The sequence below is a fragment of the Ceratotherium simum genome, chromosome 19, assembly GCF_057802395.1.
Source record: "Ceratotherium simum simum isolate JZ-2026a chromosome 19, ASM5780239v1, whole genome shotgun sequence".
NCBI lineage: Eukaryota > Metazoa > Chordata > Mammalia > Perissodactyla > Rhinocerotidae > Ceratotherium > Ceratotherium simum.
Genome location: NC_141918.1, coordinates 41,837,163 through 41,853,321, shown reverse-complemented (window position 1 = coordinate 41,853,321; position 16,159 = coordinate 41,837,163). Strand labels below are relative to the sequence as shown.

The 16,159-nt window shown below is 32.7% G+C and overlaps 1 protein-coding gene across 2 annotated transcripts in view; it reads left to right on the top strand.

Moving 5' to 3' along the window:
- Positions 1 to 16,159, top strand: part of TBC1D32 (TBC1 domain family member 32) — a 197,457-nt gene that overhangs the window by 166,195 nt on the left and 15,103 nt on the right. Inside the window, exons 32-33 of one of the 2 annotated variants that reach the window (XM_014781194.2) lie at positions 4,600 to 4,740; positions 13,900 to 14,088. In XM_014781194.2, the coding sequence (XP_014636680.2) occupies positions 4,600 to 4,740; positions 13,900 to 14,088 (330 nt within the window). The remainder of the gene's footprint in view (positions 1 to 4,599; positions 4,741 to 13,899; positions 14,089 to 16,159) is intronic. The other variant, XM_087444041.1, reaches the window with a different exon arrangement.

The following is a 16,159-nucleotide window of genomic DNA, read 5'->3' as shown; positions in this document are numbered from 1 at the left end:
GTGAATGGAATGGAGTGACACGTTACTCATGGTTTTTAGAACGAGCTTTTGATCTAAAGCCTTGACACTTTTTTGTTGGTGCAGCTGTGTCATCAATGAAGACTTATGCAGTGCCTTCCACGGTATCATTTTTTTTTCAAGTATGAATATACCAAGTTGAATATTCATAGTTTGTTTTAATGTTTCTTTGTGAAATAAGTAACATTCTGCTGAGATTCCTCTTCAAGGACTCTATCCAGAGTTAGCTAAGTGTAGTTACTAACGTTTGTACAGTCACCACTCCACAGTATAAATGTTTTTGGTTTAGTAATCTTTTGGATTGGTGTTTTCTGTATGACACTTGACTTGTTAGCACATTCAGTAATAGTCTTAATATATTATTTAACTGTGGTCCCTTTCCTATTTTGTTTGTTCCATGGTCTCATACATGGCACTGACAGTTTCTATGCAGATTGGTTAAATAAGCAAGTCTACAGTTGTGGTGATGCTTTAGCTATTAGCACAAACTTGTCCATCTTCACTAGCTCAATCTCACGTTATTGTCATCAGCCTCAAAAAAGCTTCCACCTGTTCCCCACTCTCACATCCCCCAAGCTCATTACCCTGTTCCATTTTTTTCTTTTGTTCCATAACATACCTCAATACCTAATGTGCTGCTTAATTTATGTATTTATTAATGATTTATACACTGAAATGTAGGCTTAATGAGGGCGGCATGTTCTGTTTGTTCAAATGATGTGTCCAATGATGTGTCCCAAACTATGGCCCATAGTAATTTACTCAATAAATATGTGTCAAGTGTGAATTAATAATTTAAATAGAAATATGTAAGAGACATTAGCTTTTATTACTTTAAAAATGTATTTAAAAATATTATATTCTCTGCATTCTTAAAATTGTTGTAGACAAATTACATCAAAAAGGTTTAAAAAATTGGCCCAGGATAATCAATTTAGGAAATAATGAAACATTAATTTGAAGTTCTCAAAATTTTATAAACTATGACTATCTACTCAAGTGAGATAAAAATATCTTGAAAAATTTATCCTTTGAAGCCATTTAGAGCAGAAGAACCCTTTAATGTATTGATTTTATTATCTTCCATTATTGTTTGTTCTTAAGAAAAAAATCTTCCTAAATGATAAAACAGTCATTCTTTATGGAATTTTATCAAGAATCAAGAGTTTGGCTAATTGTTAACATCAAAGCTGTTACCAAAAGGATAGGTTAAGAAAGATCAAGAAATCAATTCTTTCCATGTAGAAATACCTAATCTCAAATAATAATTACAATAAAAGTAGCAATCATATATGCCTTCTCTATTAATAAAAACATGAAAAAGGAGAACAAATTAAATTGAAATAAAAACTGAAGTATTTTACATTCACATACACACAAAACTCCACTGATGATAAATCAGGCTGAAGTAATACTCAGATGAACTAGTATAGTTCAACAGGAAGGTCGTGGAATATATATTTTATATATATATATACACACACACACGTACTCATACACACAGAGTCCTCTCTTACTCCTCATAAAATAATAATTACCTAACACGGAAAGGTTAGAGTTAAAAATTCTAATAGCATTCGAATATACATTTAGATATAAATTTTCCACCCATCCATATGTCATGGCACACTTATACCCCACTTGCAGGGCATTAGCAATAGTAAGCCATGTGACCAATCACTTGTAGGAAAGAGGACTAGTGTCAAAACCCCTTCCTTTTCTTCTATGTGACTTTAAATTTTATTCATATTTGAAGATTCCATTGTTCCCATGTTCTTTTTTTTCCCCCCCAGAAGAGAAAGACTTATGTGTTAGAATTATGGAATCAAAGTTTTAAAAAATATCTTCAGAGTTTTCTCTTCACCCCTCTGCGTGATGCACATGCTGTACAGAATCTTTGCGACATCACCCATAAAGCATGGCCATCCTCTGTCCACAGATCCCCAGAGTGGAGGACTGCATGGGACTGAGTTGGATCAATTTGGATTGGTTTGGAGAGTTTTTCTTTCTAATAGTCTTTCTGTTTAATTCCCGTGGCACCATAGAGCTAATGTTACTTAGTATCAGGAGTAAAATGACTCATTAGAACTACTTCCACTATATTGGAAGAAAAACCCTAAAAAACACTATTTTTTTTAAGCACATATCTTTCATTTTTAATCATTAAAGTAAAATACTCTGAAAGAGTATAAAGTTCTTTCTTCACATTATGCCACTTTCTAGTATACCTCAAGCCAAAAGTTTTTGCTGATAATTTTTTTCACAATTTTAGCATAGTTTATATTTTAGTTTACATGTTACTTAGATGATATATTAAATGCTGTTATCCTGCATGTGTTCTGCTTAATCCTGTATTGTGGATTTTATTTAGAGTTATCTTTATTAAGAGTTACCATCCTTTCAGAGACCTGTGACTAAGCAAAATACATCAAACCCCTATAAGTATAACAAACATAATTGAAAGTTTGATTCAGAAGACTCTTTGTTGTGTGTATGTGGCTCAGAGCTGTCATTATTGATCTGGTTTTATGAACACCATTTACTATAAATTAGAGTTATGAAATGGCAATGAATAGACTGTTAATAAAACTTTTATTATGAGTTTACTGTGATCACAATGTGCAATCATTAGTATCTTGTCTTGTCATTCAGTCAGTAATTTGTTGAGCAGCTACTCTATGCAAGGCTTGGTGTTAGGAGCTGTGTCACCAACAAGTATGGCATAATTTCTCCCACCAGAGTATAATCTATAACAGTAGAAAAACTCTTGCCGTATCGTTGGGAATCCATTACATAGTAATGGCTCTTTTTTTTTTTTGAGAATGTAATTGGTTAGTCTATTGTCTCTATCTCTTAACAAGCCCACTCTAAATATGTTGTTTTCAATGCAATGTAGAAAAGATACTGCATAAGAATTATCTCCTATACATACAGTTCTTACACTACTATTATACATATATTCAGAAAACTATTACCTAAGTTTGCCATGAAAATTAAAATATTATATAGGCATAAGTTGATTTGTTTTGCTTTTATTTATGTTTGTTAGGTTCATTAATTCTACTCTACAAATAGTCATTAGTGAAACACATTGTATATTTCACAAAAGAAGATAAAGGATACTAATTTACTAATTCTCACTCAATTCGTATTGTTATTTTAACTACTTGATAGAGTTTTTTGCCCTTTTTTCCTAGACATCCATCTGAAGTTGCCTACATGATGTCCATTTAATATGCTATGTATGTCTTTAGTCATCAATACATAGAATTAATTTTTTGTGTATGTACTCTAAGGTATCTCCCTAAGAACCTATCATAAAATATATATTTCTATAAATATATATTTCTGCAATGTGAAATGGTAGATCATCATTTATGATGACACAGAAAAACCACTGATAAATCAACTCACTGATTTCAGACATTTTCATATATTACTCAAGCCTAAATCCTTAAAAGCAGCTAAGCAATAAAGTTTGAAAGAAATCTTCCTTATTTTAACTCGTATGTAATTGTTATATGTGAGTTTGATTTGTTTTAATTTAAAAGTATTAACTTTCTTCTATTAAAAAGATTTAAAAATAAGAGTCGCCTGGTAAAGGGAAGAACATAAAATGCCTTTCTGAAAGTTTCTTAATAATATATTCTTCAGATCTAATCTGAGTATCAATTTTTATTATAAGTCTATAGGATATAATTGCTAGTCATAGTTTTCTTAACAAAAAATTACATCTTCGACTTTATTCTTTGTTAAAAAAAAGTTATTGTGGTTAGATGTTGGATTTATGGTAACACTCTTCAAAACATTATAGAGCATTCATGATGATAAATTGTACCTGAGAGCAAAATTGAAAAAATAACCAACTTTATGAAGAAATTGCTGAAAAATGCAAGTAGATAAATATGTGTGGCTATATATCCACATATATAATATATGAATAGACATATAAATAAATGTAAAATATAAAAGTAAATATAAATTATATATATATCATGTAGTTGGCCTGAGAACTTTGGAAATGCGTTATGCTTTTTTCCCCCCAGTTTTAGAGATGAATTTCTTATGGAGGTCCCAATTTCACTTATTAGTAACTTAAGCTCAGATTTGGGTTAACATTAACTTAGAAAAAAGAGACAAGGCAAATATTTCTAAGAGCTGACAAACTAAAACTTTTGAAGTTATACAATCATTGACCAAAGCCAAGGATGGTAAGCATATTGAAGTACCCTTAGTATTAAAATGTAAAGCATTTACTACTCATGTACTCACTCATACATTTATTTATTCTTTCATGTAACACCCGTCCCCATCGTTCCACAGGGATTGAAGTTGCCAAAATTACAAAGTGTTAACTTTATTCCTGTGTCTTGGAATACTGCCTTTATTGAGATTTATGCTTTCTGCAGTGTTAAACATTCTGACTTTTTAATTTACATAATTATAATATTTGCAGTAACTTGCTATGCCACCACATTAATTTTGAAGTAACAATTCAAAGCAGAAGGTTTCGATAAGTTTGTTTGATTATTTTAAATTAGCTGCAGATTCATTAATTCTCAATTTCTCTCTTTTATGCAGAGGTACCTACCTAATGACACTATAAAATCTGGCATCCATCCGATATATTTTTGCAGTGCTCACTACATTGAAATGCTACTGAAGGCGGAGGTGCCACTTGTGTTTTCAGCCTTTCACATGTCTGGTTTTGTACCATCGCAGGTAATTTGTAAGGGAGTAGTATTCTTCAACTCCCAGATCTCAATGTCTTTAAAGAAAATTACGTTCTCTTCAAATTTAGGAAATACATTATATTAATCATTTTTGTAAGTATTCATATCTTTGTGTTTAAATCACTAACTTGGGTTTTTTTCCCCTAGATCTATTATAATATATAGGTTTACTTTATAGTAGATCCCTGGCATTCACAAATTTCAAATTCAGTTTCAGCTGTTCAAGGGCAAAAACATTCTGAAAACCTATGTCACGTAGGCTTTTTATTGGAGATGATAATATCTGCTTCATAAGGCTAATGTAAGGATTAAGTGAGGTAACTGAGGGCGAGTTCTTACCAACACTGAGTGTCTGGTGTGTGAGATACTGTGTCTTATCTAACAAGAAAGCCCAGCTCTCTGTTTCTGATGTCGGGATCTGGGAAGGTTTAAGGATTTTTCTAGGGCCTGGAGTTGTGCATGTGGTCACATGCAGTAGCCACAGATGTCCCCCTCCCTCTGCATAGCCAGTCCTTCATTGGTGGAGGTGTGGATTTTTTCTTCACTATGTTATGATCAGGCTAAAATTAACATTTTAGAACTTAAAGCTTTTTCTGTTTATAAAATTAAATCTTTAGGTCAGAATCCCAGAAGGTAGAAATACTTAATCAAAAGATATGAACAGTGTTAAGACTCTTGACACACATTATCAAATCGCTTTGATTTTACTCTTCTAACAGAAATGAAGAGAGTAACTATTCTTCAGGTCTGGATATTTGGCTTTTTCAAAACTAATCGCTAAATTAATAGGTGAAAATTGTTTCTCTTTTTAAAATTTCGTGGGTTGTTTTGAACATTAACAAAGTTGATTATAATTCCATAGCTTAGTTAACAAGTTGAATTTTCTTAATTGCCCACCTGTCTTAGTGTGTTTCTTATTGATTAGTACATATTTAAAATAAACCCCACTATCCAAATCTCTTCAATTTCTGAGTTATATATTTTACATATTTACTATTGTAATTTATTGACTATTTACTAATTTATGATTGTATTTTTATTTTACTATCATATGTTACTTATTGTAACTTTATATGATGTCTTAATGCTGAATAAGAGTAAGCCTATCATTTACTTTCTAACTTGCCCGAAAAAGTTAATTTAGCTATTTCTACCTATTGGTTCCTTTATGTGTACTTTAAGGTGATTTTGCCTAGTTCAAAATGGACGTTTTTGAATTTGGATGAAATTTAGATTGCTGTTATGTTAAACTGTAAATTACTTTGAGGAAAATTGTCCTTACTCTACTTAACCTTCCTATCTAGGAACATAGTATGTTTTTTCCATTTATTTTCTTTATATTATATTTTACTAAAGTCTTATAGTTTTTTTTCCATATAGATGTGGTACATTTCATGTTACAGATATTTCTATTTAGTGTGGCTTGAGATCTCTTTTTCAATTTTATTTTTTCTTTGGTTATTGTTATTAATTAGTAAAGTCATTAGCTTTTTTATATTCATTAGTTTATACATTTTTTTCCAGAATTGTGTTAATTTTTTTCCTCCAACTTTCTAACATATATTATTTATGCTTCATTTTTTATTAAAGGATTAATTTTTCCAGAATAATTCTAAATAGTAATGGCTTACTTTTTTAGATTTGAATTATGGGGAATTTATCCAGCATTTCACCATTAAGTAGTAACTATTTATTGGAGAGAATTATTCCTTATCATGCTATAGAAGAATCCTTCTAGTCCATGTGAAGTATTGAATTTTGTTTCCTTTCTTTTAATCAAATTAGAATGTTGAATTTTGTCAGGTTCCTGTATGGTTAAGATTGTCTTGATCTTGAGGCTTATTTGGTCTGTCTACGTGACATTGACAGATTTCTTAATAGTAAACTATCCTTGCATTCCTTTGGATTTGTCCTACTAGAAATCTTTTCCTCTTAATTAGACAGTAGTTCTACTTACTTTGAGGAGCACTTATGTCATTTATTGCATTTACTTGTGGCAAGTTACTCCACTTGTTGAGTTATAAATTTTCTGAAGTTAATAAGGAGTCTAAATATAGCAAGGAATTGAACGTAGTAGAAGGGAATACTCTTCCTCAGCTAATTCTAGCTCTTACTGTGTATGTACCTAAAACACTTCTGGGAATTTTGAATAACAAATGTTTAATTCTGATTAGAAGTAGTTACTTAAATATTTACTATAAGCTCCATAATCCATTCTTTGTATTACTGTAAAAATCCAAGCCAGGGAGCAATATGTTCCTCAGAGTTCCTTTTTGCCATTCTAAGCTTGATTAATACAATGTATATTGTCTAATACTTCCAATTGTTTATTGGTTCTTAACATATATCCTTTAATTTAAAAATGGACTACCAAAGACTGTGGGGAAAACTTGCAGTACCTCGGGCCCCACTATATCAATTTGGTATCTTTTTTATCAATTTGTCATCCCTTTATCAATTTGATCTATCTTTATCAATTTGAAACTGCATACATATAGCAGATTTATCCAATAAATGTATGTAAATTGGGGTCGGCCTGGTGGCCTAGCGGTTAAGCGCACACGCTCCTCTTCAGCAGCCCAGGGTTCGCAGGCTTGGATCCCGGGCGTGCACTGATGCACTGCTTGTCAAGCCATGCTATGGTGACGTCGCATATAAAGTAGAGGAAGATGGGCATGGACGTTAGCCCAGGGCCAATCTTCCTCAGCAAAAAAAAAGAGGAGGATTGGCTTTGGATGTTAGCTCAGGGCTAATCTTCCTCACAAAACAACAAAACATAGCATTATTTCTGATCAGTAATATTATTATGTTTCTTAAATCATCTAATGTGAAAATGCCTTTTAATGGCTTCCTATGTGAACTAATCATTTTGTGCCTTAAGAAGTACACATAATTGCTTGGTTGATATTATTTGCCATTTTATTGCTAATTATAAAATATGAAAACAACTCTTAAGTAACTAAATAGGTGCATGTGGTTAAGTAATTATTTAGATACAAATTTTGTATTTCAAAGCTTGTTCACTTTGATCTAATTAGGAACAGTGCTTTTTGAAGTTGTGTATTTATAGACACTAAGGGATTGGTTGATTAATGAAGGATTTGTGGCTAGGTTGCTAAATAAAATACACAGATCTCTAGAGTAAAAACAAACTCAACTAGAATACAAAAAAGTTTAAGTGTAGTTAGAAATATATATTTCTTGATTAGAAGAGTAACTGAGATTGGAAAGAAAACAGAAATTTGAATACACATTCTTCTTTCTTTTTAAATGAACAGAAAATCAAATGTTCTAATTAGCTTTTTGACCAATTTTATCCCCTGTTAAAAAGCTTTCCTTATTGTATTTTATTAACTCTCCTGGCTTAAGAAGTACTGTGTATCTTTAGTGATTTATCTCCTGTAATTCCTTGGGGTCATCATTTTGCATATCATTGATTATTATATTGTACTGTGTCAGCAAATGGGTTAATGTGGATAATCTTCTGAATATACTCTAGAAAAATCTCCTGGTTTTTCTCATTTGCTGTTTTTTTCCCCAACTGTGAAGGCAGGATTAAAGAAAACGATTTTAGCATTTCATATTTTGTGACTCAGTGCTTTTTGAAACACACAAATGCAAAGCAGAATGTCAAGACTAGAAAGGCCCCTTGTTTAGAGTCATATCCATAAATATGTATGTCCCAGGCTTTCCCTCTCATGCGGCTAATGTTGCTACTTGAAATGATACCTTCTCCTTCCCTGTGCCCCGTCTTTACTTGTCACATACTTATCTTTGAACGTCTGTCCAAGTGGAAACTTTTGGGATCATCTACAAGTACATGATACTATTTCTATACCACTCGTCTAGTAGAAATCTATATCTTGCTTTGTGGGATAGTTATTTGTGTCCTTTCCCCCTCTCTTGCTAGTTAAATTTCCTTAAAGGTATGTGTGCCTGACTTGTCTTCAGGTCCTTTGAGTGTCTGACATATTGTCTTGCCTAGAAGTGCAACAAAAGTACCTTTTATTTACTGCAACTCTTTGCAGGGTAAGAAGTATGTTTCCAGATCTTATTTCATTTATAATTTTAACTTCTTCATGTGACAGATGGAGAAATTCAGGATCAGTGAAGTGAATTGACTTATGAAGTTCACCCTGATAGCAAGGACTTCACTTAAAACCACATCTTTTGATTTTGAAATTAGTTTGCTTACTGTCTTTACTAATAATCTTTCTATGGTGAGAGCAAATAAAATAAAGCCAGAAGAGTTCTAAAAATAGTGTCTCTGAATCATAAAACTTGATCACTTAGATCATACCGATTTTAGCTTAATCGGGTATCCATACGTAATTGTTCTAACTAACCTTTTTTTTTACTTAATTCTTATGGAATTCTTTGAAAATTATTTTTTAAATCTAGATACACGTGAGAATAATTTACCTCAGATAAAATAATTATGTTTATCTCAATGTTGCATGTTAATATCCTTTGGCATAAGCTTAAGTATGGTTGAAGAGCAAAATTTCCTAGGAAGGTGATGGTACATTTTGATGCATATTGTGCAAGTGATTTTTCTTACCTATAAGCCTTAAAAGCCATTTAAATGTTTTAAAGTGTAATTAGGTCTCAAGAACATTGGTTAACTGTAAAAACAAACATAATTAGTTTCACTTTCTTTGTAAACCATTTCATAAACAACTAATATTTTTTTTCAAGGAATATCAGGACTCAACTGCTTGGTTTTGAAAATACAGTTCATTTTTAAGACTTATAACAGGGAGTTTCTAGCAAAATCACATGTACGTTTAACTTTAATCCAGCAGTCTCATTTATAGAAATCTATCCCAGAGATATACCATGACATAAATTTGAAAATGCGTACACACAAATATGTTTTTATAGCACCATTTATAGTATCAAAAGACTAGAAACAATGCAAGTGTCTGTGAATAGGGGCTTAGTTGAATAAACTATGATTTATCCACAGTGGAGTGCTGCGCAGTTGTAAAAATGAGTGCAAAATATCTCTGTATATTGCCATGGAATGATATATGGGATCTTTTGTTAAGTGAGAAAAAGGTGGGGGAAAAAAACAGTGTTTAGTATGTTACCATTTATTTAAGAAAGAGTGGGGATACAAGTATGTGTACAAATGTGTTTATATTAAAAACATGAAAGAATGTCCCATATTTTTTTAAATGATTGCTTTTAGGGATAGGGAAGGAATGAGTTGAAGAGCCAGGGAATATACTTTGCTTTGTATTTTTACTTTGGGATCATTTAAATATTTTCTATAATAATATAAATAAACAAAATAAATTCTGTTTATCAAATTGAACCAAATGAACCTACTAGTACCCACTTGGTGGTATAACCTCATGAGAAGCACTTTAAAACATAGTATTTGACTGTATGTGCCTCGTGATACGTCATCTAAAGACAAAAAGAACAACAACAACACTACTGCTTTAAGTAATCATATTGCTTGTGGTGTTATTCTGAGATTATTTTTGTCTTATGTGACAAATGAAATGAAGAATTATGTTGATGCCATTGATAACTGAGATTTTCAATGTTTTAAAATAAGCACAGATAAAACTTAGAGCAACTTATGGTGTATTTTATCTTAAAAATTTTAAGGAGAAGGAACCTGTAGAGGAAATTGGACTTGAGACATATCAACCAATGAAAATACTGAAGCTGTGATGGATCTGGGTCATGTACTGTTTTCTTCCTTTTATATATTTTTTTAAAATTCCATAATAAAAAACATTAAAGAAAAAAGTTCATGTCTGTTTGGACACATGCTATTTCCTTTGTCTTGTTAGAATTCCAGCCTGTCAGCTGATTTGCAGACCATTTCATTTTATAAAGTTAGAGAAGTTATTTGCTCAAGTTATTTTGACTCATAGTTCAGCACTTTTCCAGGGGAATAGTGTTTTAGAATTCTATTACAATTTAATAATTCTGAAGTACCTTGCGCATATAATAATAGCAAACACAATTTCTGCCAAGAGAAGAGGGTCATATATTTAAAAAGTGTACGTCTCCCCTTTAGGTGTAAGTTCTATGAGAGTAGGGACTAAATGTCTTTTGTTCACTTAAAAATTATAATAATGCTTGTTGTATATTAGGTACTCGATATATATTTGTTAAATGAATAATAAACATTTGTACCTTTGTTATAGAATAACATTTATATTATTATATTAGCACTTTATATATTTTCAAAGTACTTTTCGTTATCTTTCACTTTCCCTCTGCTAAATTTCTCATACGTGGAAAAGACAGGTATTATCTCCATTTAATGGAGGAAAAATAGACAATGTGTAGAAAACAATGCTTGAATGTATGCAAATGCCAGAAAATTGCAACTGCATTAGAAACTATGTATAATAGAATTAATTGCAGATTCTGGGGTGACTTTCTTTAACCGATAAGGCTAAAACTGGAAGGATAAATGAGTATCTCCCTCCATACATTTTAACTTCAGGTATTTTTGTTTGAACCATGTGAAGTTGCTGGGTTTCAAGGTCAAAATGAGTCCGTGATCAGCAGTTTCACACAGTTCAACCTATAGAACAGTAAGGCCTGCTAGAAAGAACATGGACAGAAGCTGTGACCCCTTCCTCCTTGTCTACTTGCTAGTCATCCCTGAAACTGACAACTGAATGGAAACTGCAGGGATCATTTGTATTAATTTCCATTCTTCAGTTGTTTCTCCCTCATTCAACCAGAGACTCTTATTTTTGTTAACACAGCCTGAGCATACGTTGATTGGCATTAATAGCTGTAGCAAAGAACAGAGACAGAGAGAACCCTGGCAGCAGTACATTAAGGGAATTGAAAGTATTGCCTCTAGTCAAGTAGGAGCAGGAGGTGTCTTCTCCCTGGTCCAGTAGAAGCACAGTATGTGGATATTTTGTGGGCAATGGAGTTTGATAATGAACTCTGTATGCCAACCTGTCCTCTAAGTCGAGGTCTGGGAGAAGAATCCTGTTAGTGCCAAGTGAACAGTGAAGTTGGAACCAAAGGAAATTAAATATACCCTGCCAGTTGACAAATATTAGACATTCATAGATATATTCTAATTCAGTATTTTTAACTCATGGTCTCTAAAAAGATTTTGGAGCATAATAGAAGGGTAACATAATATTTGTAAAGGAAGATCTTATACCTAGGAATAGAATTACAGTAAAAAACAGAAGAAAATATGATAGTTGGCATTATCAATGATAAAACAGGAAATATGACCAGAAAATGAGATGAAAAGATATACCCATAATGGCCAAAATCAACACATTAGTGGTTGGCATGAGTAATAATATATGGAAAACAAGAATTCAGTGATACCATCTGGTATGGGCTGAATTGTGTTCCCCCAAAGTTCATATGATGAAGTTCTAACCCCCAGTACCTCAGAATGTGACTATTTGGAGACAGGATCTTTAAAGGGGTAATTAAGTTAAAATGAGGTCATTAGGGTGGGCCCTAATCCAATATGGCTGGTGTCCTTATAAGAAGAAATTTGGACCCAGACATGTACAGAGGGAAGATGATGTGAAGACTTAGGGAGAAGACTGCCGTCTATAAGCCAAGGCAAGAGGCCTCAGAAGAAACCAACCCTGCCAACACGATCTTGCGCTGCTCAGAATTGTGAAAAGATAGATTTCTGTTATTTCTGTGGTACTTTGTTATGGCAGCCCTAGCAAGCGAATATACCATGTTAAAGGCAGTTAAAAGTGGAATCAGCATCCCATAAAATTGAATCAGGGATATAAAAACCAATTTTAGAAACTATTCAATAATATATTTTTAAAAGGACAAAATAATAGAGCGAAAAAGGAAAATTTGTGTATCTGTATCTTCTGTAACAAATTGAGATAAGCCACCATATCTGTTCCCATTCCCTTCTCTCCACCCCTCCAAAACATAAAACTATAGAAGAGAGGTTCAATAAAGGAAATCTTTCCTCAGTGGTAATTTGTAAATCATAAATGAAAATTAGAATTTTGGAAAGTAATTAATTGTCTTAGTTTCCTAGGACTGCAGTATCAAAGTACTAAGAACTAGACAGCTTAAAACAAAAATTTATCATCTCATAGTTGTGGAGGCCAGAATTTCAGAATCAAAGTGTTGGCAAGGCTATGTTCCCTCTGAAGGCATTAGGGAAAGAACTGTCTGATGCCTCTTTACTAACTTTTAGTAGCCTTAGATGGATGTGGGCTTGTACATGCATCACTCCAATCCTCCATTCTCCGTGTGTTACTTGTCAGCATTTTCCCTCCATCTGTGTCTGTCTCTCTGTCCAAATTTCCTCTTTGTTTATATAAGGACACCAGTCATTTTGGAATAAGGCCCACCCTAATGACCTCATTTTAACTTGATTACCTCTGTAAAGACCCTATTTCCAAATAATGTCACATTCACAAGTACTAGGGTTTAGGACTTCGACATATTTTTTGGAGAGAGACAGAATTCCACCAATAATGTTAATGTACCAGAGTGTTAACGATGTTAATCTCTGTGTCATTGTTACTGTTTTTTTTCCCTTAAACTTTTCTGTTTTTTCCACAGTGGACATGTATTGCTTTTATAATCTGAACAAATGTTATTCAAAAAGTAAGATAAATGATTTTTGTAAAAGTCTAATTTTTGAATTAGTCTGTACATTAGCTTCCAGTTTTTATATTACATAATTCTGTTTGGTTTAAATTGTTTTCTGATTCAGCAAGATTCCATTTGCATTAATGTAACATTTAGCAATCTGTCACCTGCATAATTATACATCTGTGATTATAGGTAGGATAGAAAAAATTTCCATCTTTGAATTAAAATAGTCTCTTAGCATTTGTTAGTTGTAGAGAGCGGCCTAGTGTTATGGGTAAGAGGAGGACCATATGAATAAAGGCATTTAGCAATAGGTATATGAGCAGTATGAACACCATCGGTTACCCCTAAGTCTTGAGTCCCAAGGCCATAAAAGTTTTCTCAGGCATTAAGCAAATAGGTGAAGCATCCTTGTTAGGCTTGTATACAGAATGTCTGTTTTGATTAAATGCTAATAAGCTCTTCATTGGTTTTGTGTGAGTTATTGGTTACTGCTTTTTAAAAGTCAAATATGGTTTTATAAGCTTTCTAATGAACTGACTCCTTTTTGTGCTAGATTTGCCTGCAATGGATAACTCAGTGTTTTTGGAACTATTTAGACTGGATAGAAATCTGCCATTATATTGCTACTTGTGTTTTCCTTGGTCCTGATTATCAAGTGTATATCTGTATAGCTATATTCAAACATCTGCAACAAGACATTCTACAGCACACTCAGATTCAAGATCTGCAGGTTTTCCTAAAAGTAAGTATTTTTATATGGGTGGGAGGGGGGATGTTTGCTAAGAGTTAATACCTAACTTTGATGAGGTGCTTAATGTCAGACACTTTTCTAGACACTCATCCAATCCTAAAAACAACATTGATAGGTAGGTAGTATTCTCATCCTCATTTTAGAGATGAGGGAACTGGGGCACCGAGTTAAGTAAGTCACCTGAGATTATACAGCTAGAGAGTGGTGGGGCTGGGATATGAAGTTAAGCTGTCTGGGTGCAAAACTTGGCTTTTAACCAGTATGCTATGCCAAAAAATGTATTTTTTTCAATATTCCTATCTCTTATTTGGTCAATAAAAGTTCAAGTTACTATGTTAATACAGAGATTTGATACTTTTCAAAAACATTGAATGTAATTTCCTATACCTTCATATTCTATATTTTTCTAAACTTCTATTTTTATAAAAGGTTTCCATGAAAGATTATTCTATCATTACACTCTTTTTAAAAAGTCACTACCATATATAAGTTAATATTTTAAAACAAGATATGTATTTGTTTACTTTCTCACTCACGGTAATGAGATTTTTGAAGCTCTGGACTTTCAGAAATGCATATAAATACATCCCTGTGTGCAATCCTCGATGGAAATCCAACTCTATTTGTTTTAAGTTAAAATCTTTCCTTGAATTTGAAGTATGTTTCCCTCCCCCTGCTACCCTCACCATCCCACAGGCACACGTCTACATGCATACACCAACATTTGTCATTTGCTAGATTTTCGCTAGGTCAACGAATAATTTCTATGTAAATTAAGTTTATCTTTATTCTTTACCATTAGATACTTGTCAGAGCTATTTTCCATGTCATGATGATTTTCTATAAATAAATGTCATTAATCATGTAAGATTAGCAAACTATCAAGCATTTTTATTTCATAAATACTGACCTTAAAAGGTCTCAAACTTCCTACATATATCACTAGAATTATGATTCTAGAAACATTCTTAATGAAAAAGTATATCAAGACAATGGTTGTACATCAAGAAGGAAAACTTAGGTAGAAAAAGAAAAATGATCTACAAGAGGTAATTTGGAGAACAGGGAAGGGTAAGCAAATGGGAATTAGGACAAAATGAGGGTTCCTTTTCGGTAATGGACATTTTCATCAGCTACGGTGGGCAGTTATAGGGATTTCAGAGTCTGAAATCTTCTTGAACTCTTGTATTTGAATATCCCCTAACCTGTAATTTTCTAACTTCTTATCCCACTTTAGTATCTCTTACAGTGTTTGTCACTAGCTCAAACTACTTTATATAGATTTTTGTCAATCTTCCCCGGTATAATGGTAAGCCCCACAGGGACTGTGATTTTGTCTGTCTCATTTCCTAAGGTATTTTCCGTGCCTCAACATTACCTGTCACGTAGTAGGTGGTCAATAAATACTTGTTCATAGAATAAACAAAGAATGTAAATAAATATAAAGAGAAAGATGAATGAACTTAGTTCTATTCACATTGAATAACAAACATTACTCAATTCTTCAAATGATTGTCACTTATCTTCCTTCCGCCAGAAGGGTGTCTTTATATTTCATCGTCTTTAAGTCTGATTAACTTTGGTGATTATTGCAGTTTCATCTCTTTCTTCACTACTGCATGGAGAAGTTGTAATAGGGTTTGCAAATGGTGACCTCTTTAAATGCATCCCAAACTCTGTTGTGCTCTGGGCATAATGCTATCAATTTAAAACTAAAGAATTTTTAAATGAGAGGGGAAAAGTTTATGTTTACTACCTAAGTCCTATTTAAATTACTAAATTTTTAATTGGATTGGTATAAATCCAAACTAAGAACATGTTGGCAAAGAATTAATTTTAGCACTTATCCTGGAACTAACCTTACTTCTTATTCTTACTCCTGCCGTTTGCATTCATGAGGGATCAGGAAAAATGCCTTTCTAATACCATGACTTCACTTTATCCATTGTTTTATTTTCAGCAGGTAGGTCTCAAGGTCACTGATCTCTCTTGGTGGGCAGTTGTTTTTCTTGTGAGATAAATGCCAGTGCAGTTTATTTAAATATGCATTTATACAGCCCTC